Genomic DNA, 27,182 nt, shown 5'->3' on the forward strand with positions numbered 1-27,182 from the left:
GAATTTTATTATTTTTGTACAGCCTATCTCAAAGCCCCTTACGACGACGTTTCTGTTACGGTAAATAAGAATTGTTTTAGTTAAGGATGGCGATTGATAGCACATCACATATTAATGAATAAAATTGTAATTATTATGTTAGTAATTAATTAGAATGAATTTTAATATTTTATACCTGTTTAGATAATTATTAAGGGCGAGTAAAATTCTATTTGTCGCGAAAAATGTTATGCCTTTGTTGTTGAGATCAAATAATGAATCGTCGAGCAATTTAAATGAACTTTTTGAAGATACCCTTCAACTTAATACTAAAGAGGGATCTATTTTATTAATCGATGTACCAGACTCCAACCATCATATTCCATTTGCGATGACCAAAAGCACATCTTATTACCACTCTACTTGAGCATATAATGATAAACTATTTGGCCACTTGCCATTATCCCTCGTATGAGAACTCAATACATGACATCTCGAAACTAGGATTATAGGTATATAAGGCCAAAGAATAGAGTCGATGCAATCTCTCACTCTCTCCTCTCCTCAACCACCTTAAACGGTGACTCACTGTCTTATAATAAATAAGGTGAACCGTGCTTCCCCACAGTTATCTTCATATTGTTCAATTAACCCATCAACAATAAAAATCATTTTTTTAAATTTCGCGTTAATCGGATTTAGTTATTCAATTTTGAATCAACTAAAACAAGTAATTTAAATTTTTGAGTTGAATTTTACAACTCAAATAAACAAATTGATATAAATACCCTTTAGATCATTGTCAATTTAAAAAACGAGCAAATAGGTCTCTTTAACACAAAATTTCAAAATAATTTTCAAAATTTTAAATATTTATTAATTTTTTCGAAATTTTATAAAAAATTTCATTAAAAAGTGATTTGACCCTTTCTGAAAAAATTAAGGGTTAACTTTAATTAAATACACGAAATTATGTGCTCGAATAGTAGTAGAGTAATGTATGACAAATAAATTGTATCTAAAATAAAATCTCATGGTGGGGATTATGTTGAGCCTCCAATCACTTGTATGTGGTGTATTTGATGGTTTATTTTTTCAAGTTAGTGAAGAATTACATTCTCAAGTCATTAGTTTTTTATTTTATTTACATTTGATTCGAAAAGTTTTTTATCCGATGGTTTGATTTTTGATTAGGTGGTCATATAATTACTTTCAACAATGGTGCGTAGTAATTCGGTATCAAATTAAACATTAAAATTAGAATTAAATACTTAATTGTAAAAGAAAAACTTATTTATCGAATTTAAAACTTGAAAAAAACTTTAATTCCTTAACTTAACATTAAATTCAAACTCAGATATAAAATAATATATTCACATAAAACATTATTGCATTTGCATTTTGGACAGCTAGGAAACGCTTAATTCTACCCTCACTCCCTATATTTTTGATTTCTTAAATTTATTGTGTTTTTCTTATAAATTTTAAAATTTAATTTCATTACTTGCCGAAATTTAAAATTAAAGTTCAAATAATAACATTATTATTTTTCTTTTAGTGGGATGGGGAATGGGTTGTCAACAACTTGAATCTTGAATCTAGTGTCAACGAGGGTCTAAAATCATCTCAATTTTTTTACCATTACACTAATGATTCAGTAGACAATAATACAATTAATTGAATTTCATTAAATTTGAACATTTTAATAATTAGACTTTAATTTTAAATAAAATCTTTTAATATAAAAATATAAATGTTTAAATTTAATGGAAATTTCCTTTATTTCTTAAATAAAAAGTAAAATGATTACATTATTTGAACAACAACAAATACATTAAATTTTAAATGTTATAATAGTGGGAATTTTCAAGTTCATAAGCCACAGACATTTACATTATTTAAAAAATTAAAAATAAATAAATAATATATGCGGTAAATTCTCAATCCTCTTTATGAAATTAATAATTTCCACCATTAATATACCAAATAATAATACTTTTCAAAATAAAAATGTATAAAGAAAATAGAAAAAATAATATCATAATTTATTATTATATCAATCAAAATTATGTTTCATGGATGAAAAACATTGATTGTATGTGATTAATTGTCTTTAATAATTCACTATCAAAATTGATAGATTATTAAAAACTTTAAATCTATTAAAAATAATATTTTCAACGATTTAATTTTTACACATGTTTTATAATCTAAAATAAAAACAATTCAATAGAAATTTTTGTGTTGAAAATGATAGATAGATAAAAGTTATTATCACTTAATAAAAATATTTTCAATTACTTCAATTTTATTTATTTTAATATTATATTATCCTATAAAATTTTAGATTTAAAATTTAATTTTGAAATATCTAAGAATCAAAAATATTTTTATTTAAATATATATTTATCAAAAAATCTAATTATATTTTTTATAATTATCAAACAAATTTTATAAATTCAATTTAATACTTACACTACAAAAGTTCCCTTTTACCGCACAAAAACGGCACCGTAAGATAGGTTGAAGAAACAATAATAAAATTCCTAGATTTCTAGGCTCAGATCTTAAATAAAAATTTCATGAAGAGAGGATCCAAAACTCTCTGTTTCTGTTCATTTAAACCCAAATTCAATTTCTTCTCATTTCTTGTTCTTAATTTTAGATGCTGTATCAGATCTGAGGTAAATTATTCTCATTTTCATCGTTCAATTTTCAAATCGGATTCTGCCCGTTTGGTTACGCATATACTTACGTTGAATTTGATTTGATATTGCAGAGAATTAGTAGTTGGAGATAAAGGAACAAAAATGTTGACGAAGTTTGAGACGAAGAGTAATAGAGTGAAGGGACTAAGTTTCCACACCAAGAGGCCGTGGATCTTAGCTAGTCTTCACAGTGGCGTTATTCAGTTATGGGACTATCGGATGGGGACTTTGATTGATCGATTTGACGAACACGATGGCCCTGTTCGTGGTGTCCATTTTCACATGTCTCAACCTTTGTTTGTCTCTGGAGGTTCGGATTTCTTTTCCTTTTCGCCTCAGTTTTATTTCTTAATGAATCTCGTTAATTATTTTAGTGATCTATGGATTTGAATGTGAAATTGTGGAATTTGCTTATGAATTAGTTTGAATTAGTTTAGTTTCTGGAGCTATATTTTATTCATGTAACTGTATGGCATTTGAGAAATCCGATGCATATGATGTTGCTGGATCTATATTTATTATAGAGATTTCATGTATTTGGACTTTCGTTTAGATCTTCACCTTCTTGATATGGATACCTGACTCAAGGCCAGTAGAAATTCAAGGCCTGGCACTATACCTTCAATGCAAGAGCATTGTCCAATGCTGAATGTAAGAATTTGGGATCGAGATCTGCCTAAAACAATTGTTTCTAAGGTTGTAATCTTACAACCATGTCACTCGGAGAGAGCCTGAGCTGCTGGCCTGCAAAAGATAAGACCAGATGTGCCTTAAGATAGAAGCAGCTAGTCAAGTCCTCAAAATTTTCTGCCCAAAACTACCTTCCCTTTAAGATAGTAACTATGTCCCATCCCACCCTGCCTTCCTTGGTGCTATTTTATTTGCATTTCCATTCTAGCTGGAAGACCGAAGTCTTGAACTGCCCAACGGTTACAACCTTTCATATACCGAATAAGAGGGTCACAATCTTTGTAATAAAACCAGTTGAATGAATAATTTTGAATTTGTTTAGTTTAATGCTTTTTTTAGGGTAAATTGTTGTCGATGAAGATTCCTAAATATAAAGCTTTAATACAAGTGAGTGGAAAATGGAGTTAAATATTTGAGCATATTTAGAATTTGTAATAGACTGGAATGTATAAATTTTTTTAACAGTTTATTTACCATTTTATTGGGATTTGCATTTCACTCCTATTAGTGATTATATCATTAGAATTAAGGAATAACAAATTGATTTAATAAGGTTTATGATTTGAAATTTCCTTGACTTGTTCAACATAGGCAATAGAAGTCTGAATTTGAGATTAGCTCAAAAATCTCCATTTGTGCTATGATTTTCTGTTACAGAGCATAAGGTACTTGTGGAATCCAAATGACATTAAATTTTTTATTTTTTCAGGGGATGATTACAAGATAAAGGTCTGGAACTACAAGTTGCATAGATGTCTTTTTACCCTTCTTGGACATCTTGATTATATTCGTACTGTGCAATTTCATCATGAACATCCATGGATTGTGAGTGCCAGTGATGATCAAACCATTCGCATATGGAACTGGCAGTCTCGAACTTGCATCTCTGTGTTGACTGGTCATAATCACTATGTTATGTGCGCCTCATTCCATCCTAAAGATGACCTGGTTGTGTCGGCCTCCCTTGACCAGACTGTTCGAGTTTGGGATGTTAGTTCCTTGAAAAAGAAGGGTGCCTCCCCAGCAGATGACATTTTACGGTTGAGTCAGATGAACACAGATCTTTTTGGTGGTGTTGATGCAGTTGTCAAGTATGTGTTGGAAGGACATGACCGAGGAGTAAATTGGGCTGCATTTCATCCAACTTTACCTTTGATAGTCTCTGGTGCCGATGACCGCCAAGTGAAATTGTGGCGTATGAATGGTAAATACAGGAACTATATCACTTCCGTTATATGTTGCATTTGGTAGATATACTGATTAAAGTTTTTGTAAGTAATTCTTTTTCTAACTATAAATTTTATAGGGACTTACCTCTTTCTTTCCCCTCCTGTAAGTTGGATATGGTGGCCCTTGGTAGTTTAGCCTGCCACCGCAACTTCTTCATTTTATTTTATGATCTTGGCTGTGTATATACAAACTGCTAAAAGTAGGTGGATAATTTTTTTTGCAGCAGGGAATTTAGACTCTTGAATTGTTGTGGGATTGAGTAAATTGTTTGGTTTTTTTCAGATACCAAGGCTTGGGAAGTGGATACCTTGAGAGGACACATGAATAATGTGTCATGTGTCATGTTCCATGCCAAACAAGACATCATTGTATCCAATTCGAGGATAAAAGTATTCGAGTGTGGGATGCAACAAAGCGAACTGGACTTCAAACTTTCCGTCGAGAACATGACAGGTTCTGGATTCTTGCAGCCCATCCTGAGATTAATCTTTTGGCAGCTGGACATGACAGTGGTATGATTGTATTTAAGCTAGAGAGAGAACGGCCTGCTTTTGCAGTTAGTGGGGATTCTCTGTTTTATGCCAAGGATCGATTCTTAAGGTATTATGACTTTTCAACACAAAAAGAGACACAAATAGTTCCTATCCGGCGGCCCGGTTCCACAACCCTGAATCAATGTCCAAGGACTCTTTCTTATAGTCCCACAGAAAATGCCGTTCTTATCTGCTCAGATGTTGATGGAGGAACTTATGAGTTGTATCAGATACCAAAAGACAGCATTGGTAGGAATGACTTGCAGGAGGCAAAGAGAGGTCCTGGTAGTTCTGCTATATTTGTGGCTCGGAACCGTTTTGCTGTACTCGACAAAAGCAACAACCAAGTCTTAATCAAGAATCTTAAAAATGAGGTTGTTAAAAAAAGTGGTCTTCCAGTGCCTACGGATGCAATTTTCTATGCTGGAACAGGTAATTTATTGTGTAGATCAGACGATAGAGTGGTTGTATTTGATCTCCAGCAGAGACTTGTTCTTGGTGATCTACAAACGCCTTTTGTGAAGTATGTTGTTTGGTCTAGTGACATGGAGAGTGTTGCTTTGCTCAGCAAGCATTCCATTATCATTACTAGCAAGAAACTTGTGCACCAGTGCACTTTTCATGAGACAATACGAGTTAAGAGTGGAGCCTGGGATGAAAATGGTGTTTTTATTTACACCACTCTAAACCATATAAAATACTGCCTACCCAATGGAGATAGTGGAATAATTCGAACTCTTGATGTTCCAATATACCTAACTAAGGTTTCTGGAAACAAAATATTTTGCCTGGACCGTGATGGGAAGAACAAGACGCTGGTCATTGATGCTACAGAATACATTTTTAAGCTGTCTCTGCTTCGGAAGAGGTATGATCATGTTATGAGCATGATAAGAAACTCCCAGCTTTGTGGTGAGGCCGTGATTGCTTATCTACAACAGAAGGGGTTCCCTGAAGTGGCTCTCCATTTTGTCAAAGATGAGAAAACTCGGTTTAACTTGGCTATAGAGAGTGGGAACATTCAAATTGCTGTTGCATCAGCTAAGGAGATTGATGACAAGGATCATTGGTATAGGTTGGGTGTGGAAGCCCTTCGCCAAGGCAATGCAGGTATAGTTGAATATGCCTACCAGAGGACAAAGAACTTTGAGAGGTTGTCATTTCTTTATCGCATAAATGGTAACCTGGAAAAGCTGTCCAAGATGCTGAAGATTGCAGAAGTCAAGAACGACATTATGGGCCAGTTTCACAATGCTTTGTATCTTGGTGATATCCAAGAACGTGTAAAGATCTTGGAGAATGCTGGTCATTTGCCTCTTGCTTATGTTACAGCATCAGTCCATGGGCTACATGATGTTGCTGAAAGGTTAGCTGCTGAGTTGGGAGATGATGTCCCTTCTTTGCCAGAAGGGAAAAAACCTTCCTTATTGATGCCTCCGGCACCCGTTATTTGTTGTGGTGATTGGCCTCTGTTGAGAGTAATGAAAGGTATATTTGAAGGTGGATTCGATAGTACTGGCAGGGGTGCGGTGGAGGAAGAGGAGGAGGGTGCAGATGGTGATTGGGGTGAAGATCTTGATATGGTCGATGCTGATGACTTGCAGAACGGAGATGTTACTGCAATTTTGGAGGATGGGGAAGTGGCTGAAGACAATGAAGAGGGTGGATGGGACCTTGAAGACTTAGAACTCCCTCCTGAGGTAGAGACACCAAGGGTTAATGCTCGTTCTTCTGTTTTCGTGGCACCAACTCCTGGTATGCCTGTGAATCAAATTTGGACTCAGAGGTCGTCACTTGCTGCTGATCATGCGGCTGCTGGCAATTTTGATACAGCCATGCGTTTGCTAAGCAGGCAACTTGGAATAAGAAACTTTGCTCCTTTAAAATCCATGTTTCTCGATCTTCACACTGGCAGCCATAGCTATCTTCGTGCATTTTCATCTGCGCCAGTGGTGTCCTTGGCAGTTGAGAGGGGATGGAGTGAGTCTGCTAGTCCTAATGTGAGGGGTCCACCCGCTCTCGTATTCAACTTTTCTCAGCTAGACGAGAAGCTGAAGGCTGGGTACAAGGCCACAACAGATGGAAAATTTACCGAGGCTCTTCGGCTTTTCCTCAGCATTCTTCATACAATTCCATTGATTGTTGTTGAGTCGAGGAGGGAAGTTGATGAAGTCAAAGAGTTAATTATCATCGCTAAGGAGTATGTTCTTGGTCTGCAGATGGAGCTTAAGCGTAGAGAATTGAAAGACAATCCGGTACGCCAGCAGGAGCTCGCTGCCTACTTCACCCATTGCAACCTTCAAATGCCTCATCTCAGACTTGCTCTGCGAAACGCAATGACCATCTGTTTCAAGGCGAAAAACCTGGCTACAGCCGCTAACTTCGCCAGGCGTCTTCTAGAAACAAACCCTAACGAGAACCATTCAAAGGCAGCGAGGCAAGTACTCCAGGCTTCAGAGAGGAATATGACAGATGCATCTCAGTTAAACTACGATTTCAGGAACCCTTTTGTGACATGTGGGGCAACTTACGTCCCGATTTACCGAGGACAGAAAGATGTATCTTGTCCTTACTGTACTACTCGCTACGTGCCTACCCAGGAGGGTCAATTGTGTACAATCTGTGAGCTCGCAGTCATCGGAGCAGACGCATCAGGTTTGCTTTGTTCTCCTTCTCAAATTCGATAATTTTGAACTACATAGTCGAGGCTTGTTTCTTTAATCTTGCTCAACCTTGAGCAAATGCCGTACCAGTCACGTCTGAAAATAGTCAGAGGGCCCTTGTTTAAAATAGATAATGGTCATATCTCATATATAGGACAATTACATGTTAATGTGTGTCAAATTTGCTCACTTCTCTTTGATACCTTTTTTTTTTTTTTTCAAGTTCCCATTGCTTGGTATTTTTTCCTATTCAAGTACCCGAACCTTTTGTTGTGTTGCATTGCACTCTACCCACAACATTTAGGACTAATTATGTCCTTAGTGCCTGTACTTTTTGGACTTTTGAAATTCAGTCTCTCTATTTTTAATTTCAGGAATTTAGTCTATTTATTTGTTAGTTTGATTTAAAAATTAAAATCCAATTGGTAATATTCTTGTTTTTCCCTTTGCAGTATCATTTGGACTTTAATTTTTAAACCATGCCCATATTCAAATTAAACGGAAGTTCATTAATAATATTATCAATTGGGTTTTAATTTTGAATTCAAACAAGTAGAGAGACCGAATTTTGGAAATAAAACGGAGAAATTAACTTAGTTCATTTATTCAAATATGACCATTATTTTAAATTGGTCCTCATACTTTAGAACACTCTAATTATATTCTTAAAGCATTAATTTTATATCAGATCTTATGGAACATCATTTAAAATGAAAAGTTAAAAAATATATATTGTAATGATAGGATTATTAATGAGTTTCTGTTTAATTTGTAAAGAGTAAAAGGATGAATGACACATTTTAACCATTGTGATTTGACTAAGGCCAATGGAATTTTATGTTTGCAATCTTGTTCAAAGCTTAAATTTATTCCTTTGTAGTATTACTATTTAAAATATTTTTAAAATTAAGTTTGGATAAAAATTTGAGTTAAGTTGATTAACGCTCAAAGTTCATTTTAAATGGTTTAAATATACCAAAGTTTCTTGTACTTTTATAAAATATAAAAATTTAATCTTTATATTTTAATTTTGAGAAGTAGGGTCCCTATCATATTTAAGCCATCTTAAATAAATAAATAAATAAATATTAAACAAACAAGCAAAAAATTAAAAATTTTAATGAATTGGAATAAAATACAAACAAAATTTAAAATAAATAAACAAACATGAACATAAATTTATTCTTTCAAATTCGGTTCATTTATAATCGTAATGATAAAACAAGCCGTATCCAGCTCAGTTTCTAACTTCTTCAACAAATGATTACATAAATTAAATTAGATTAAGATTTTACAGTTACAATTTGCTGTTGAAAATTTAAAAATATAAAATCTGTAACAGCAGCCTCTTAGAGGCATTAATGAAAAGAATCATATAAGCAGCCAATATTAAAGCACAGGCTGAGATTGCAGTGATTCAATGTCTTTGCAAATGGTACACTAAGCAACTTTTAGCATCTCGGGTTTATAATCGTTCGATTCTTCGGAATAAAGCATGCCAGTAGGTGAAAGGAGGCGTTGTAGACAAAGAAAAAACCGAGCCTGGAAACCCAAAAAAAAGAAAAAGGAAGTCAGTGTTCGAGTCGGTTTGAGTACTGTACCGTATCCATCATCGAGAACCGAGTATATTGGTTTTTACCCATTGAAATCCTATGAGGGCATACCAGCAGCCCGGCAAACCGAATCCACCACTGCTCACCAGCTGACACCGAGAGAAACATTAGAAATTTCCGAGTATGTGGAACTGAGTGTACGGAGATAGATCCTTACCAGTAGTACAATAGCACCCAACGTGAAGCATCCACTCATCATTAAGCTAACGAATTTAAGATCATGCCCTGCCTGCAATGGACGCGAGACAGAACATAGTCGGCATTAAAATTATATCGTGAAGTTTGAGCCAAGTCATTTTGTTGAATAAAACCAGGTTTAAGATACATACCAACAATGTTCCTTCAAGGCTGAGAGCAGCCGGTGTCACGGCTAGTGAGATAAAGTAAGGTGCCAACACTTTGTGCATCTGCAATTAAAAGCATTCATTGTCTTTAACGAAAAGTCGGAATTGCAGGGGACGTAATCTCCTCCTCATGTCCGGGTAACTGAGAGTAGAGATGGAGTAATTCCTCTCGGGATCCATAGGACAACTTATACACGGTGATGACTTGTATAACAAGGAATATAAACTCAAAAACTGCAAAGACTAACCTCGTCTATGACCTTCTGGTCGGCTGTGAAGATATTGGGAAATAACCAAGGAACTGCTGTTCCGACTATACCCAATATCAGTCCAAGGATAGCTCCGATGATGATAAGTGACTTTAGCAGCATTCGAGCCTGATGAACAATACGAACTCAATTAATATCGAGTGAAAAGAGTTTATGCAATTCTTCGATAATCACCAACAACAGATATGAATACTTCCGATAAAAAGAAACCGGAATTGATACCTTTGACAAATTTCTGTTGATTCCATATAGCAATTCCGGCATAAAAGACTGTGCAGTTTGGGATAGAGGCTCGCCCCATACGGTCCACATCCAATAGGTTTGGATCATGACCTAGAGTGAAGCACGGACTCATAACGTTAAGACTGATAAGTTTTAGCATTGGAGAGCAAGAAAGAGAGTTCGATAACCTGATGAGCAGCCACGGTGTACGTGCCCATATTTGTCGCAAAATAGATGATGAGTGCATAGAAAGCAACCTAAAACAATGGAAAGGTCTTCAGATGAACACCAGGGCGACAAGTCCGAAATCATCAAGTTGTCGAAACGAAATAATGTAAAATGCATCTCACCTTTGCCATCATCGTTATGAAAACCGGGGCAGAGATTGTGAAAATTGTTCTAAGGTCATCGAGGGACGGAACCGAGATTGCAAATGCATTAAATCCTTTCTTGTTTAAAGAATCAATCATCATGTAACCAGCAACAACCTGGGAAGTTGACTTGGTTAGCAAGCAACAAGATTCGAGTAACCAGAAATTCGAAACGGCAATATCGAGATACGATGGAGACGATTAAATTACGAAAGATAAAAGTAAAAAGACCTCTTCAGTCCCTTTCAATTTCGAAATGGAGCAAATTAGTCCCTCTAAAAAAATCAGAGAAATCATTGTTAATTTTAAAAGTGAGCAACTAAGGACAATTAATTATCACGTTAATGTTTTCCGTCAATTGTACATGATTTCGATTAATATAATAACAAATTTGGTCCTAATTTAACAAATTCATCCTGCAACATTTATGTAAATGTTGAGGCTACATTTGTTGAATTTTTTAAAATAAGGCCAAAATGACAACATATAAACACATTGAAGGATACATTTGTTATTATACCAATCAAAATCATATACAATTGATGGACCACATTAAAGCCGTGATTAATTGTCTTTAGTTGCTTACTTTCGGAATTGGTAAGGATTAAATTGCTCCGATTGTTTTGAGAGAGACTAATTTGCTCGATTTTAAAATAGAAAGGAACTGGAGAGATCTTTTTACCAAGATAAATGCGGAAATGTTGGATGACTATACTTGTGACACCATTGTTGCCCAAGCAGCACCAGCTATGCCATAGCCTAAGAAGCTGCAAAGTACTATATCTCCAACACCATTTATAGCACTAGCAATAGCTAAGGCCTTCAAAGGTCCCCAAGAATCTTTCATGCCGAGACTGTGTGACGAAAATCCGAGCATAAAACATACATATAAAAATCCGAAAACAAGTAAAGATGCCGTTGTAGAAACTTAATTCGAGGCCAAACGGCATAACACGATTGCAAATTAACCTACCTTGCACTTTGAGCAACCCATCCGACAATAACCGCCGGCCATGCCAAGCCACGAATCTATAACAGGAAAACGTTTAAATGCCGTTAAGGATAAAGGAAATACGATAAGCCTTAAGCAACGGAGCGGATGATACCATAAACTGTTTCAAACGATTAACAAGAAGAAACGAAACAGAACACAAACTTATAGAACCGAACCTGAACGTATGTGTTTGCTGCCGGTACGATATGTACATTATTCGGCCCCGTAAATGCTGGAAAACAAAAGCATGAGAAATTAAACAGCCTATTTGGAATTCATTGAAGATCATTGTTAGCAAATACGAAACGAGGCAGGCTGAGACTGAATACCGAAAAATGGCTAAACTGGAACATCGAAACACGTAGGAGAAACAAGCATAAGGCATGAGGTTATGTTGATTACCTGTTAGTGCCCATGAACCAAAAAATTTTGTGAAGAAAAGCATGAATAAGCCACCAGCCAAACCAACAAAAAGTAAGACAGATATTTGGTGCTGCACTTCTTTTTTATCCTGCAATATGGTGTCTAGTTCAGTGCAATATATATATGTATATATATCTCTAAGTTAAATCAATTACATAAATTACAAAATCAGCATAAGAACTATAGTAGATAAAACAAACACTCCATTTAATGAATTCAAATCTCTGAAATATGGTAAAAAGACCTCTTTAGTCTCTCTTAATTCCGATATTGAGTAAACTGATTCCTCTCAAATTTGTTAAAGTAGGATTAATTTGACATAATGTATAAATGTTAGAGCTAATTTTGTTAAACCATGAACAAATTGATAGAATAGGTAAAATTTTGAGAGCTAAATTTATTATTATACTAATAAAAATGTGTATATTGAAAAGAAAACCATTGATTAATTGTTTAGTTGCTTCATTTTGAAATCGATTTTTAGAGAGATCAATTTGCTTATTATCAAAATAGTTTAGTAATATGTACATACATATTATCAGTTGAAAACACTGACCTCTCTAGCAACGGAAGTGGCAACCATATTGGAAGTAGGAACAGAAAGGAACATAAAAACATAGCTCATACAAACATACATATTATCAGTTGAAAACACTGACCTCTCTAGCAAGGGAAGTGGCAACCATATTGGAAGTAGCAACAGAAAGGAACATAAAAACATAGCTCATATAATCACAAAGAACTGTTCCAGGCCCTGTAAAAAAAAAACCAGTTCAGACTCAGCTAATTTAATAGAAAAGAGTCAACGAATACCCAAAATGAAGAGTCTTTTTGTTTTCTACCTAAAGCAGCAAGCTCAATGGAGCTTCCTTGACCAATAACTGCAGTATCAATTAAACTCATCAATGGTCCACAAATCCAAAGGCCAGTTGCAGGTCCTGTAAACTTCATTATCTCCTTAATTTGACTCCATAAATTCTGGGTTCCCAACTTTTTATCATCTTCCCCTTCATTTACTCGGTCGCACAACGAAAACCCACCATTTTGTGCTGTGATTTCAGTGTCGAAATGGGATAGTTCTTGGCTAGAAACAATGCAGTTCTTGATAAAACGATGGTCTTTAGAAAGTAACCGAGAGAAACCGAGGTGTGGCAATGGCGGCCTAGTGGAAAACGTGGAAGAGTGGTAAAAAGATAATGATTTAAGGTTTGGGTTTCTCAATGGAGGATAAAAGAGAGGTGTAGCTTGCATATTTTCTCAGCTAAAATGGATTTTTTTTTTTACAGTTATGAACTTGCCGGTGTTTGGGACAAAGAACGAAAAGACGAAAGGTTTTTTTGTGTTTGTATTGTGTTCTGGTCTGGTTGTTGTTGGCTGCCTTTAATTTCCTTTTTTATTGCAGTGTGCCCCAACGAAGATCCCTCCAATTTTTGGAAAAAAATCTTGTTTTCAACCAATGGTATCGTAGATCTTGTTTTGACCCCCCATCCATGTCTGCAAATTGCAGTTTTACTTTTAGATAAGGTTTAATTGCAAAACTGGCCCCTACATTATACCTTTTTCACTTAGGTGCCTATAATTTTTTTTGGTAAAACGTGGTACCTAAAGTATCAACTTTGTCGTATTTTATCCAAAAAGTGTATGGAGGCCAATAAGAACATGTCACTTGTCATGTTACTGTTGATTGGTATCGTGTTTTGAGAGTAAAATGAGATGAAATTGATGGTTTTGACACCATTTCTGACCAAAAATAATATATAAGTACCTAATTGAGAAAAATACTATAGATGGAGGACCCTTTTTGTATTTAATCCTTTTAATTGAACCTCTCTCTCCACGTTTTTGTAACTTGCATATTGATTTTTTAAAGCTAAATTAGATTGATTCGTATCCACAAAGAGCGGATAAAGTATAAAGGCTAAATTATTGAAAGAGTCTTGAACTAGTTTACTTTTGCTAAATAAGTCCCTTTACATTTTTGTTGAGCCAAATCAATCCCTTTATTATGTAAAGGCTAAACTATTAAAAGAGTAGACAGAGTTTTTTATTCTCTCTTGATGAAAATTTAATTTAAGATATTAATTTTCAATTTAAGTATTTTATATATTTATTATTGGAATCCTTTTAGATTTAAATATTTATTAAGTTTTTAAATTAATATTAAAATTTTGAAATTAAAAGATGAAAGATTAAAATTTAAAATTTTGAAAAGTATAGGGACCTGAGAAAAATTAGACGTTTACTAGTAGTGCAAATGCAATAATGTGGTTAGCACATTGACAACAAGTTGCATTAAATTCATAACAAGCTGTATTTTTATTCTATTCGGTGGAATTTTTTCAATTTTCCAGATAATTCATGATTTTAAATTCGATTAAATTCTATTCTCATTTTTTCATATTATTTTGGATTTTTTTATTTTTTTATTATTTAGTAAATTTTAAAGAAATCATAAATATTTCTAAACAAAAACTTTTCTAAGTACAGAAACTACAATATAAAAATTCAAGCTATTTTCACTATTTTAAATATAAAATATTTATTTTATATTGTAAAAATTAAAATATTTATGAATTTAATAAAATAAAATTCGATGTCGTCACATTTTGATTTTGGTCAAAAGCTTTTAACTTTGACCTATTATTTTTATAGAATTTATTATAAATAAAATTTGAGAAAATATTATAAAAATAAAATAGTTTTCGAATATATTTTTATAAAATTTAATTGGTTAAAATATTTAAAATAATTGAGGTCAAAGTTTAAAAATTTTGACCCAACTGTGACAGTTTTACCGAGACAGAGGGAGTATAAGTTAACTATACTCTGATTGATCTCAAAAATTGATACACTAAGCAGCTTTTAGCTTCTCCGGTTTACAATCGTTCGATTCTTCATAGTGAAGTATGCCGGTAGGAGAAAGAAGGCGTTGCAGAGAGAGGAAAAACCGAGCCTAGAAAACGGATAAAAGGAAGTCAGGGTTCAAGTCAGTCCGAGTACCGTATCGTATGCATCATTGAGAACTGAGGATATTGATTTTTACCCATTGAAATCCTAGGAGTGCATACCAGCAACCCGACAAACCGTATCCTCCGCTGCTTACCAGCTGATACCAAGAGAAACATTAGAAATTTCCAAATATGCAGAACGGAGGGTACGGAGATATTACCAGTAGTACAACGGCACCCAACGAGAAGCATCCGCTCATTGATAAGCTTACAAATTTAAGGTCTCGTCCTGCCTGCAAATGAACAGATATTGTGATATCGTAATATGGTCTAGAATATAGTCGGCATTAACATTATATAAACGGCGAACTTCTAGCCAAAGACTAATTTTCCAAACATACCAACAATGTTCCTTCGAGGCTATGAGTAGCCGGTGTCACGGCTAGCGCGACAAAATACGGTGCCAACACTCTGTGCATCTGCAATTAAAAGCATTTCTTCTTTTGAATTAAACGTTCCTTGTATTCGAAGTAACAAAGAGTAGAGACAGAGTAATACCTCTCGGGATCAGTCCTTTCTTGGGATACATAGGAAAAATGAAAAGAATATAAAGAATGTTGTAAACTCGAAAAATGCAAGGACTAACCTCGTGTATGACCTTCCGATCGGATGTGAAGATATTGGGAAACAACCAAGGAACTGATGTTCCAACTATACCCAATATCAGTCCAAGGCTAGCTCCGATGATGACAAGTGATTTTAGCAGCGTTCGAGCCTAGTGAACATTATAAAGTTGGTTATTATCGAGCAAACAAAACTCACAACGGAAGCTGCATTCCACACATTCGTGATTGAATGAAAATCTATAACCACCGTATAAAGATATGGATAATTCACTAAATGAAAACTGGAATCCCATACCTTCGGTAAATTTTTGTTGATACCGTAAAGCAATTCCGGCATAAATGACTGTGCGGTTTGGGATAACGGCTCACCCCATACGGTGCACATACAATAGGTTTGGATCATGACCTAGAGTGAAGCACAGACTCGTAATATTAAGACCGATATGTTTTAGCATCGGAGAGCAAAAAGAAATCAAAACTAATAGAGAGTGTTCAGTAACCTGATGAGCGGCCGCCGTGTGTGTGCCCATATTTGTCGCGAAATAGATAATGAGTGCGTAGAAAGCTACCTAAAAAAATAAATAAATAAAAAATAAAATTTGAGTATATAAAGCTTTAAAATAAAATGCATCCAAACCTTTGCCATCATCATTATGAACACCGGGGCAGCAAGTCCGGAAATTGTTTGAAGGTCATCGAGGGACGGAATGGAGATGGTATATGCATTATATCCTTTCTTGTTTAAAGAAGTGATCATCATGTAACCAGCAACAACCTGGGAAGTTGACTTGGTTAGCAAGCAACGAGTTTCAAGAAATTCGAAACTAGAAGATCGAGAAAGAATCTACAAGCATGTAAAGGGTATGATAATGATGATTAAATTATGAAATGTAAATGTCGAAATGTTCAATGAATATACTTGTGACACCATTGTTGCCCAAGCAGCACCAGCTATGCCATAGCCTAAGAAGCTGCAGAGTACTATATCCCCAATTCCGTTTACAGCACTAGCAACAGCCAAGGCCTTTAAAGGTCCCCAAGAATCTTTCATGCCGAGACTGTGTGACAAAAAATGAGAAATCGGAGTATAAAATACACGTATAAAAAATCTGAACACGAGCAAAAGATGCCATTGTAGAAACTTAGTAACGGCATAATACTATTGCAAATTAGCCTACCTTGCACTTTGAGCAACCCATCCAACAAGAACTGCAGGCCATGCCAAACCACGAATCTATCACCGGAAAAGATTTAAATGCGGTTAAGACTGAAGGAAATACGAGAAGAATTAAGCAACAGAGCGGACGATTCCATAAACTGCAACAAATGATTAACAACAAGAAACATATAGCTGAATGCTTGGCAATTTTTTATAGAACAAGAACTTATGAAAACGAACCTGAACATACGTGTTTGCGGCTGGTACAATATGAGCATTATTCGGCCCCGTAAAAGCTGGAAATAAAAGCATGAGAAATTAAACAGCCAATTGGAACTCATTGAAGATCATTGTTAGCTATAAGATGGTAGCAAGAACGAAACAAAGCAAGCTGAATATCAAAAAATGGCTAAACCGGAACATCGAAACACGTAGGAGAAAACAAGCATAAGGCATGAGGCTATGTTGATTACCTGTTAGTGCCCATGAACCAAAAAATTTAGTAAAGAAAAGCATGAATAAGCCACCAGTCAAACCAACAAAAAGTAAGACAGAAATCTGGTGCTGTACTTCATTTTTATCCTGCACCATGGAGTCTAGTTCAATACCAATATATATGTATTTATTTAGGATAAAAGTATCATGAAGGGTACTGAACTAGGAATCAAATTGTATTTTGCCTTCTTTACTAAAAAAGGACAAATTAGTCCATGTATATTAAATTAAAGAGCAAACTGGTCATTATGTTAAAAATTTCATCGCTTTTTGCTGTTAAAAACTGATATTTATACGTCAACATGAGATACACGTGGCATGCCACATTTCACTTTCTGATTATTCAGCCAACTAACTCAGTTTTTAACAATACAAATAGATAAAATTTTTAACTTAAATTACTAATTTACTCTTTCATAATTTACCCATTTTTTTGAGTAAAATGATCAAAATGCAATCTAAGTGTTACATGGTAGTTTAGCTATAGAACATAGGAAGATCATAAGCTATATCAGTTGCATAAATGGAAAAATCAACAGAAGAACTACAGAAGATAAAACAAACACTCCAAAATACATGACAGAGCTGCAAATAGCTTGGTCATACAAGAACACGCGCACGTATATATAAATATATATATATATATGTAAATGCAACTAATTATCAGGTGAAAACACTCACCTCTCTAGCAAGGGAAGTGGCAACCATATTGGAAGTAGCGACAGAAAGGAACATAAATACATAACTCATATAATCACATAGAACTGTTCCAGGCCCTGTAAAACTCCCAAACAACAACAATAAAAAAACCCAATTCATCAGCTAACAGTCAAGTGAGAAATGAATACCCAAATGAAAGGAAAAAAGAAGGGCTTTTTACCTAAAGCAGCAAGCTCAATGGAGCTTCCTTGACCAATAACCGCAGTATCAATTAAGCTCATCAATGGCCCACAAATCCAAAGACCAGTTGCAGGTCCCGTAAACATCACTATCTCCTTAATTTGACTCCATAAACTTTGGGTTCCCAACATTTTATCATCTTCTCCTTCATTTACTCGGTCGCACAACGGAAACCCACCATTTTGTGCTGTGATTTCAGTGTCGAGATGGGATAGTTCATGGCTAGAAACAATGCAGTTCTTGATGAAACGATGGACTTTAGAAGGGAAACGAGGGAAACCGAGATATGGCAATGGCGGTTTGGTGGAAAAAGTTGAAGAGTAACGAAAATACAATGGTTTAAGGTTTGGGTTTTTCAATGGAGGATAAAAGAGAGGTGTAGCTTGCATATTTTTCTCAGCTAAAATGGAGTAGCAGAGAGTTTCGGCGTTGGGACAAAGAAAGAACGGTTGAAAAAACTTTGTGTTGTGGTTGTTGGGGTGACTCCTTTTATTTTCTTTTTATTGCAATTTGGCCCAACAGAGATTCCCCAGTTTTTGGAACAATCTTGGAATCTACCAATGGTACCTCTTTTCATGACTTTGATGTAGAGACTGTTAAGATCATGGTCTCTCTTTCCATATCTGGAAATTGCAGTTTTACCTATAAACAGACCTCTCCTTGTTTTGGTAAGTATTGTTGTATTAGATTAGTTTATTTATTTTTATTTTAAAATTAGATTTAAAAATGTAAGTTAATTATTATTAATGTTAATAAAATTTTTCATGTTAACCAAAGTGAAAATGAGGTTTTTTTTTTTTAAGTTATACCAATGAATTTATCAATTGAATTTAATTTTAAAATTTTAAAATAAACAATTAAATTCTTATAAATAAAATTACTAAATATTAAATATGAAAATTACTTATGAAATATTGGATGTGCATTAAAAAGTGGGCATAAATGTATTTGGATGTTAAATTAAAACTTATTTACCAAAAAATATTAAGTGTAGTGGAGCACGCTAAAATTAGTATTAATTTTAAAGAGTACACACTAAAATTAGTATTAAAATTTGCATACATATAATCGATTGAACCTGAATTTAGTTGACACTGTTGCAAGTGCAACTATTAGGAGTAGTTGAATTTGAGAACATGTATTTTCCTTTAATTTAAGGATTTATAAGATTATAAATAGCAGTAAGAATTGAATAAAAAAATAAGTTACATATATAAATATAGGTGCAGTCCTTAATCTTCCAACTATGATTTGCTGTGGAAGAATGTCAAAATACATCAATGGCATGGCGGATTCCGAAACTAAGATGCTTTCATATCCTTCAATTCGAATTGTGTTAAGTCTTCGGAATACAGTATGCCGTTCGGAGAAAGAAGACGTTGAAGGGAAAGGAAAAACCGAGCCTGAAAAAAGTTGGAATCTTCAACATTTGAATCATCTGAAACAACTGGCCTTATTTCAAAATCTAAGAGAGGTTTAGTCTTTTTACCCATTGGAACCCCATAAGTGCAAACCAGCAGCTCGCCAAGCCACATCCACTAGAAGTCAAAAGCTGGTAACAAAATCAAGTTAGGATAATTTTTACTGCAAAATCTGATCAGGCTTAGGTAAAAGTATCGTGAAAGCCCGTGTACTATGAGTTAGATCATATTTTATCCCTTCTCAGAAAAGGGCAAATTAATCCTTATATGTTAGATCAAAGATCAAATTGGTGATTCTATTAAAAGTTTCATCCATTTCTACTATTAAAAACTGGTCCCTGTACGTCAGCATAAGATCCGATTATTCCGTCAGCCATGCTAGGTTTTAACAGTACAAATAAATGAAAATTTAACAGAAATGACCAATTTGCTTTTTGATCCAACATATAGGGACTAATTTACCCTTTTTTTTTAGTAGAGGCACAAAATGCAATCTAACTTTTAATACAGGGGCCTCCATAGTACTTTTACTGATCAGCTTATGAGATAAAGAGTGGTCGATAAGGAACAAGAAAACGGATCTCTACCGGTGGTATAAGCGCACCAAAGGCAAGGCATCCTGTCATTGACAAGCTAATAAATCGAAGATCTCGTCCGGCCTACAAAAGCAAAATGGATTTGTAGCACGAGTTGTCATTGCTCGTGTATAGACGACTGGCAAACCGAGTTGATGTGATAAGAGATATTCGAATTTAAATTTAAAGAAACATACCAGCAAAGTGCCTTCAAGGCTGTGAGTGCTTGGGGTTATAGCTAATGCAAGAAAGTATGGTAATAGCACCTTGTGCATCTACAAGGACACAAAAATTAAAAAGATCCACATGCCATTGATGTATAAACCTCTTGGATTCCATGTTCGAGAAAACATGAACTAACCTCTTGGATGACCTTTACATCGGGTGTAAAGATATTGGGAAAAAACCGAGGAACTGCCGTTCCAATAATCCCTAATACTAGTCCAAGTGTAGCGCCGATAGTGACAAGTGATTTTAGCAGCATTCTAGCCTGTTTGATATGACAATTCAAAACATGTTAGGGGCATCCAAAATGATGGTGTACTAAATTCGGAATGCGATGTATTACTACCGTTGAGGCAGGGAAATTAAAGTTGAGGTAACAGACCTTTGGCAAACTTCGATTGACTCCATATATCAACTCAGGCATAAATGACTGTGCGGTTTGAGAGAGAGGCTCACCCCAAACAGTGCACATCGCATATGTTTGAAGGAGGACCTGGTGTGAAAATGGTGTTATTGATTTTCAACAATGCAAGATAAAAGCAGACAAGTGACCAAAAATCACGACTGTAGTAAATCTAACCTGATGAGCAGCAACAGTGTGTGTTCCCATGGATGTAGCAAAATATACGAGGATAGAGTAGAAAATTACCTAAAAGAACATCAGCGAATCTCAGGTGAAAGCATATGGTTACAGAATACAGGATATTGGGTAAAAGTACCATTAAGGCCGTTATTCAAGGAGTCAAATTGCATTTTGCTCCTTCTACTCAAAAAATAGACAATTAGCCCCTATATGTTAGATTAAAGAGCAAACTGGACCTTCTATTAAAAATTTCATCCATTTCTACAGTTGAAAACTGGTCCTTGTACATTAGCATTAGGTACACATAGCATGCCACATGGAACTATCAGGTTATTCAATTAGCCACACCAGTTTTTAATGATAGAAAATGATGAAATTTTAAATATAAAAGGAGCGGTTTACTTTTTAATTTAATGTACAAGAACTAATTGCCTTTTTCAGTAAAGAGGGCAAAATGCAATTTGACTCCTAATACAAGAACCTCCATGGTACTTTTACCCAAGATATTGCTATTAAATGAAGTTGAATGTAAACCTTTGCCGTCAAAGTTACAAATACTGGACCAGCAATTGCTAGCATGCTCAGCAGCTCGTCAAATGTTGGAATGGAGATGGCAAATGCATTGTACCCTTTCTTGTTTAAAGCTTCAATCATCATATAAGCTGCAACAACCTAAAACATATGTCGGTAAGTGGCTGTGCCAAAGAGTATCTTCCGGTCAATGAACACCTGTATATATGGGAATTTTGGGTTCGTTCGGCACCTGTGAAACCATTGTTGCCCATGCAGCTCCAGCGATGCCATAACCTAAAAATATGCATAAGGCAACATCACCAATACCATTTATGGCACTGGAAACAGCCAATGCTTTCAATGGTCCCCAGGAATCTTTCATGCCAAGGCTGGGAGATAAAGAGAGAGTGTTTAGACTAACAAAAATGAAATGAAGAAACAAATATTCACAATCTTGGCAATTCAACAACAGAAATTCCATCAGCAATCAAACTAGAATAAATCCTACTAAACGGGTATGCTGATATATTTGCAAATGAACTAAAATATCTCTTTTAAAAAATAAGGCAGAATGTCAAATTTAGCCCTCAACATTTACATCTTTTATCAATTTAGCCCTTTTCTTTTTTTGAGCTAAAATTTAACCTAAACCTTTTTAAAAAGTTGAATTTAATCATCAACTTTTCAAACAAAAACAGTAAAATTGTGTTTTTAATAGAAATACTAACTAAAAAATTAAATTATTTATTGACGTGGCATGCAAGACAAATAGTGTCATGTCAGCATGAAGTATACGTAAATTGTCACACGGATTGCCACAGCAACATCATTAAAAAATTAATTTTTTTAGTCAGCATTTCCATTAAAAAATGTGATTTGACTTTTTCAAAAGTTAATAGTCAATTATAGCTGAAAAAAGAATAAGGGCCAAACTAACAAAATGTTGAGGGCTAAATTTGGCACTATGCCAAAAAATAATTAATACTAAGATCATAAGTAACTCAATAGCTTCTTAATTAATATCCTTGGTTAGAGCTGGACAGTATAGCCTAGGAGTTTAGCTAAGGCTTCATTTCTGATAGATAAAAAATAAAATAGTGTATATGCATCACATACTACAGTGTGCCAAAACACACAAGACAACAAGAACAATGCACAGCAAATTCATTCAAACACAAAATTAGAAAGGAGGAGAAAATAAAATATATCACACCTGGCACTTTGCGCCACCCATCCAACTAGAACTGCTGGCCATGCGAAACTTCTAATCTACATACAGAAAAGACTTTGTTTCAATTAGAACACAATAGGAATAATTGAGAATGACAACAAGAGAAGCTGTAAGAATAAGAATTAGACAAAGTTCAATTCCACTAGTTGCTGCGGAAGAATATCTAGCCATAGGAATGACTTAAAAACATTGGCGGTAATAGGATTCCAGTAACAGATGTCACCCAACCAGATGCAAATACTAATGGCTTCAAGAAGGCAATTATACCTCCAGTAAAAATACCATGGAGGCCCCTGTACTAGGAGTTGGATAGCATTTTGTCCCCTATACTAAAAAATGGGCAAATTAGTCCCTATATGTTAGATCAAAGAGCAAATTGATCCTTCTATTAAAAATTACATCCACTTCTACTGTTAAAACTGGTCCCTGTACGTCAATATGATGTACACGTGGCATGTCATGTATCAATGTCCAGTTATTCCGTCAACCATGCCAGTTTTGAACAGTACAAATGGATGAAATTTTTAATAGAAAGGACCAATTTGCTCTTTGAACTAAAGTACAGGAACTAATTTGCCTATTTTTTTAGTAGAAACAGTAAAATGCAACCTAACTCCTAGTACAAGGAGCCTCCATGGTACTTTTACCCTATACCTCCTCTTCTCCATCACATGATAGATAAACACATGAATAGATAAAATCAGGTATAACACTTCAAATTCCAAGACCTATTAAAGATGGAGAACATTTCAGGAGACTCTTTAACCAGGTACACATAATTTTACATCCCATTAGATAGATATAACCTATAACAAAGAAAAGTAACAAATCTTCAAAAGAATTGTGCTTCGTTTTTCCAAAGAGCATTCTCTCAAATATCTCTGAACCATGAGCAGTCATGAGGAAAGGAAAGGAAATAGAACTGATTTAAAGAAGGTTTATGTGTATAAAAAGGAAGCCTACTAAGAACATCTGAAAGTGTAAATAGGAAAGAAACATAGAAGAAAATAAACCTGAACATATGTGTTTCCAGCAGGTACAAGATGTGCATTCTTGGGTCCAGAAAAAGCTGAAAGGGTCAAAAATGGCAGAAGGGGTTCATTTTTTATTGGGATTCTTTCTATCTATTCACAAGTGGAAACCATAGATTTAGCCACTCAACAAAATCAGTAAGCATCCTACATTTTCATAATCTGGAACCAAATAAAAAAGCTTTACCTGTTAATGCGCATGAACCAAAGAATCTAGTTAAGATAAGCATCAAAAAGCCACAAAACAACCCAATAAAAAGCAGGATAGATATCTGATGCTGAACTTCATTTTTATCCTGCAGCAACAAAGCATTGTTAAAAGAGTTAAAGCCTAAAACACAGCCTTAAACACGGTGAAGCAGATAGAAACAGATTATTCAAAGTATCCAAATGCCAGAGTGTCCTTGAAAAGGAAGACCCAACGTATATCACAGCTTGCAGAGTAATTAAATACAATGAAATAATCAGGTAAAAGTACCATGGAGGCCCCTATACTAGGAGCCGGAATGCATTTTCCCCCTCCACTCAAAAAATGGGCAAATTAGTCCCTGTACATTAGTTCAAAGAGCAAATTGGTCCTTTCTGTTAAAAACTTAATCCATTTTTTACGGTTAAAAATTGAGGTGGCTAACCGTATAGCTAGATAGAGATACATGGTGTGTCACGTGTATATCATGCTAACATACAGGGACCGGTTTTTAACAGTTGAAATGGATGCAATTTTTAACAAAAAGAAAAAAGAAAACCATATTTTTAGTAGTCGAAGACAAAAGGCAATCCAACTCCTAGTATAGGGCCATCCATGGTACTTTCACCGACATAGCCATGCAATAATATTATATCAAGTTGCAGCATTTATATGAACAATATGCAGAAAATCACGGTGCTATATAAATTATGATAAACTCCCAAGTTCCAACCCCATTCTTTGGTTAAATCAATCAACAATCATGTTAAGTCATAAATATAATCCTTTATACTAACTCGGCTTTGAGATTGCATTACTGGTATTACAGATAAAAGCAATAACACCCGCAATAATGTTGAAGAAACTAACCCGTCTAGCAAGAGAAGTGGCCACCATATTGGAAGTGGCAATTGAAAGGAACATAAACATATAACCTGTATAATCACAAACAACCGTTGCAGGACCTGCCAACAATCCATCCAAATTCAATCATTCGCTCAAAAAAAATTCCTTCATTAAACAAAGAAATAACCCAAAATTTAAAAAAAAAAATCAGGGAATTTATTTATTTAATCACCTAAAGCTGCAAGCTCGATTGAGCTTCCTTGACCAATGACAGCAGTATCAATAAGACTCATCAAGGGCCCGCAAAGCCAAAGCCCAGTAGCCGGTCCAGTAAACATCACAATCTCTTTCATTTGATTCCATATGCTCTGATTTGCTAATCCCTCTCCCTTGATTTCCCGGCTGATTTCCACTTCTTCTTCTTCATTTTGTTCTTCGACTAAATCTTCATTTTCATAACTCAGTTCCTGGCCAGGGCTAATGCAGTGACGGCTAAGATTTCGGGGCGTCAAATTATGTGAAAAAGACAGTAAAAATGATCGGTGAAAAGGAAGGGATGAGAAGGTGGGTCTTTTAGGGATTGAAGGAGAGGGTTTAAGATTAGGGTTTTGGAGATGAATGGAAGGAGGTTGAATTAATGTCTTACTGGTTAACATTATTCCCCCTTTTGTGGGCTTAATTTAAGCGGAGAAACCCTGATTTTTAAAAAAAAAAATCTGAAAGATTTCAAAGGAAAGATGGAGGCAAATGACCAAAGATAATAAATAAAAAGAAAATTTTATTGGAATGCTTTGAAGTGAACCACTGAAATTTGCTCTGAAAATTCGCATGTATTTAGATTCTTTTTAGGGACGGATACACAAATTCTGTCACTAAAATTTAAAGTCTATATCGGCTGTTATCTCTACTTGCACTCCTCATCATCTCAAGGATGCAAGGTAACCGGATTGGCATTAAATCCATCATGTGACTAATTTGTTGATGTAATTGGTTTAAATGAAATTTAAAAATATTAAAATTTTAGTTCAATCGTTAAATTTAATAATTTTTTCGATTCTGTTGATATGTATCAGCAGGTTTAATGTTCTTCTCCGTACCAACATCTCAATCAATCCTCAGTTCAATTGGTTCAATCGATTGGTTCGATTCAAATAACATTGATTAGATATTTGACATTTAACAAATTGGTCACTCTTTAAAAAATCAAAATAATTTAATCCCTGATAATTTTAAACAGAGCAGCTAAACAAAATTAATCACGTTCATTAACACTTTTTGTCAATTGTACATAATTTAAATTGATATAATAATAAATTAAGCACACGATACTTACATATTGTGTTAAGGAGAAATCGCAGGTGGTGTGTGTGACACTGATTTACTCTTGTTAATGGTGCGATAGTTGTACCTAAAAAAAATGATAATTATGTATAGTTTAAAAATCATATAAAAAAGGGTAAATTACAATTAAGGTTATTAAACTCTTAGCAAGTTTACATTGTCATTCAACTTCAAAAAGTTATAAAATGGTTATTGAACTATTTGAAAGTTTTTATTTCAGTCACTGATACGATATAATCTTATAAAATATTTACAATTTTCAAGTGATGACATGGTGAATAATAAAACGTCACGTCATCATTTCTGAATGAAATCTAAATTTAGGAACTAAATTGGAAAAAAAAAAAGTTACTAAATTCGAGACTAATGTAAACCACAAGATGTCTAGAGACTATATTGAAAAAATGACAAATTCAAATACTAAATATTGTTTAAACCTAAAAAGTAACCACAAGTTGATATTTCTTGGCAGCTAAAACACGCCAACGGCCAATATGTGTAATAATTGATGCTAGCCAGCAAAGAATTGGGACTTTGGTATTTGGATATTTCTATTTCAAACTCTTCTTCCTCTTCTTTTTTTGCTTTCGGGTCGGATTCAGATCTTGAAAATCGAAACTCGAATCACATCGAGTTAAAAGGAATTATTTACTCAAATTCCTCTCTATTATAATATAAATATTATAAATTTCATGCTTCGTGTTGGATCAACTATTTGTTTGTGTCAATTTTAAAATATAAATTTAAAAGTCAAAATATATTTTAAGCTTATTCTTATTTTCAGAAATTTAGACCTTCTATTTTTTATTTAAAACTTAGGTCCAATAGTTATCGTTATTAAAATTCTTTTATTAAATTCATTAGCGTGACATTTTGAAAATTTTAAAAATGTTAGTTATGTAACGATAAAAATAACATTGAAAATTTTTATATAATTTTTTTCTTAAAACGTTCATTCGAACGTGTCATTCTTAAAAAGTTGACGTCAATATTTTGATTAAAATAGTTAACAATATTAAATATTTAAATATTAGTTATATTGTTTTATAATTTTCAAATTTT

General features: G+C 34.3%; 3 protein-coding genes and 1 non-coding gene across 5 annotated transcripts; 1 reads left to right on the top strand and 3 right to left on the bottom strand.

Moving 5' to 3' along the window:
* The first annotated feature begins 2,513 nt into the window (after positions 1–2,513).
* Positions 2,514–8,176, top strand: LOC105795343 (coatomer subunit alpha-1). The gene is made up of 4 exons (XR_008194631.1): positions 2,514–2,663; positions 2,759–2,997; positions 4,087–4,581; positions 4,890–8,176. It is a non-coding gene; the product is annotated as a coatomer subunit alpha-1 (transcript).
* A 781-nt stretch (positions 8,177–8,957) lies between these two features.
* Positions 8,958–13,423, bottom strand: LOC105795345 (protein DETOXIFICATION 46, chloroplastic). 2 transcript variants are annotated; one of them, XM_012624930.2, is made up of 14 exons: positions 12,882–13,416; positions 12,699–12,793; positions 12,019–12,127; positions 11,793–11,848; positions 11,596–11,651; positions 11,338–11,476; positions 10,602–10,739; positions 10,440–10,508; positions 10,252–10,362; positions 10,009–10,137; positions 9,746–9,823; positions 9,574–9,645; positions 9,443–9,505; positions 8,958–9,345 (listed from the first exon to the last, which is right to left on the bottom strand). In XM_012624930.2, the coding sequence occupies exons 1-14, from the start codon at positions 13,288–13,290 to the stop codon at positions 9,244–9,246; spliced, it is 1,626 nt and encodes a 541-aa protein (XP_012480384.1). In that variant the 5' UTR covers positions 13,291–13,416; the 3' UTR covers positions 8,958–9,243. The 2 variants fall into 2 exon arrangements, with proteins under 2 accessions (XP_012480384.1, XP_052484688.1); XM_052628728.1 differs by lacking the exons at positions 8,958–9,345; positions 9,443–9,505; positions 9,574–9,645 and having other exon boundaries at positions 9,753–9,902; positions 12,882–13,423.
* Positions 13,424–14,725: 1,302 nt separating this feature from the next.
* Positions 14,726–18,683, bottom strand: LOC105795346 (protein DETOXIFICATION 46, chloroplastic). The gene is made up of 14 exons (XM_012624931.2): positions 18,148–18,683; positions 17,949–18,043; positions 17,246–17,354; positions 17,013–17,068; positions 16,792–16,847; positions 16,533–16,671; positions 16,251–16,388; positions 16,114–16,182; positions 15,909–16,019; positions 15,634–15,762; positions 15,389–15,466; positions 15,209–15,280; positions 15,083–15,145; positions 14,726–14,992 (listed from the first exon to the last, which is right to left on the bottom strand). Exons 1-14 carry the CDS (start codon positions 18,554–18,556, stop codon positions 14,891–14,893), a joined length of 1,626 nt encoding a protein of 541 aa, XP_012480385.1. The 5' UTR covers positions 18,557–18,683; the 3' UTR covers positions 14,726–14,890.
* Positions 18,684–19,208: 525 nt separating this feature from the next.
* On the bottom strand, positions 19,209–25,684 carry LOC105795344 (protein DETOXIFICATION 46, chloroplastic). The gene is made up of 14 exons (XM_012624929.2): positions 25,012–25,684; positions 24,804–24,898; positions 23,934–24,042; positions 23,729–23,784; positions 22,698–22,753; positions 21,735–21,873; positions 21,506–21,643; positions 20,969–21,037; positions 20,771–20,881; positions 20,525–20,653; positions 20,361–20,438; positions 20,176–20,247; positions 19,657–19,719; positions 19,209–19,570 (listed from the first exon to the last, which is right to left on the bottom strand). Exons 1-14 carry the CDS (start codon positions 25,433–25,435, stop codon positions 19,469–19,471), a joined length of 1,641 nt encoding a protein of 546 aa, XP_012480383.1. The 5' UTR covers positions 25,436–25,684; the 3' UTR covers positions 19,209–19,468.
* Between the last annotated feature and the right edge of the window lie 1,498 nt (positions 25,685–27,182).

This window comes from Gossypium raimondii, chromosome 3 (assembly GCF_025698545.1).
Source record: "Gossypium raimondii isolate GPD5lz chromosome 3, ASM2569854v1, whole genome shotgun sequence".
NCBI classification, from domain to species: Eukaryota; Viridiplantae; Streptophyta; class Magnoliopsida; order Malvales; family Malvaceae; genus Gossypium; species Gossypium raimondii.

Excerpts from the sequence above, each read along its gene's own strand:
- LOC105795345 (XM_012624930.2), bottom strand. The coding sequence starts at position 13,290 with ATGCAAGCTACACCTCTCTTTTATCCTCCATTGAGAAACCCAAACCTT. Across the intron at positions 11,849-12,018 it reads TGGTTCATGGGCACTAACAG|CATTTACGGGGCCGAATAAT; the intron begins GTAATCAACATA and ends TTTGTTTTCCAG. Across the intron at positions 9,346-9,442 it reads CCCTCATAGGATTTCAATGG|GCTCGGTTTTTTCTTTGTCT; the intron begins GTAAAAACCAAT and ends TTGGGTTTCCAG.
- LOC105795346 (XM_012624931.2), bottom strand. The coding sequence starts at position 18,556 with ATGCAAGCTACACCTCTCTTTTATCCTCCATTGAAAAACCCAAACCTT. Across the intron at positions 16,183-16,250 it reads TCATAATGATGATGGCAAAG|GTAGCTTTCTACGCACTCAT; the intron begins GTTTGGATGCAT and ends TTATTTTTTTAG. Across the intron at positions 16,020-16,113 it reads ACACGGCGGCCGCTCATCAG|GTCATGATCCAAACCTATTG; the intron begins GTTACTGAACAC and ends GCTTCACTCTAG.
- LOC105795344 (XM_012624929.2), bottom strand. The coding sequence starts at position 25,435 with ATGTTAACCAGTAAGACATTAATTCAACCTCCTTCCATTCATCTCCAA. Across the intron at positions 24,043-24,803 it reads CCACTTCTCTTGCTAGACGG|GATAAAAATGAAGTTCAGCA; the intron begins GTTAGTTTCTTC and ends TTGTTGCTGCAG. Across the intron at positions 21,038-21,505 it reads TTGTAACTTTGACGGCAAAG|GTAATTTTCTACTCTATCCT; the intron begins GTTTACATTCAA and ends ATGTTCTTTTAG.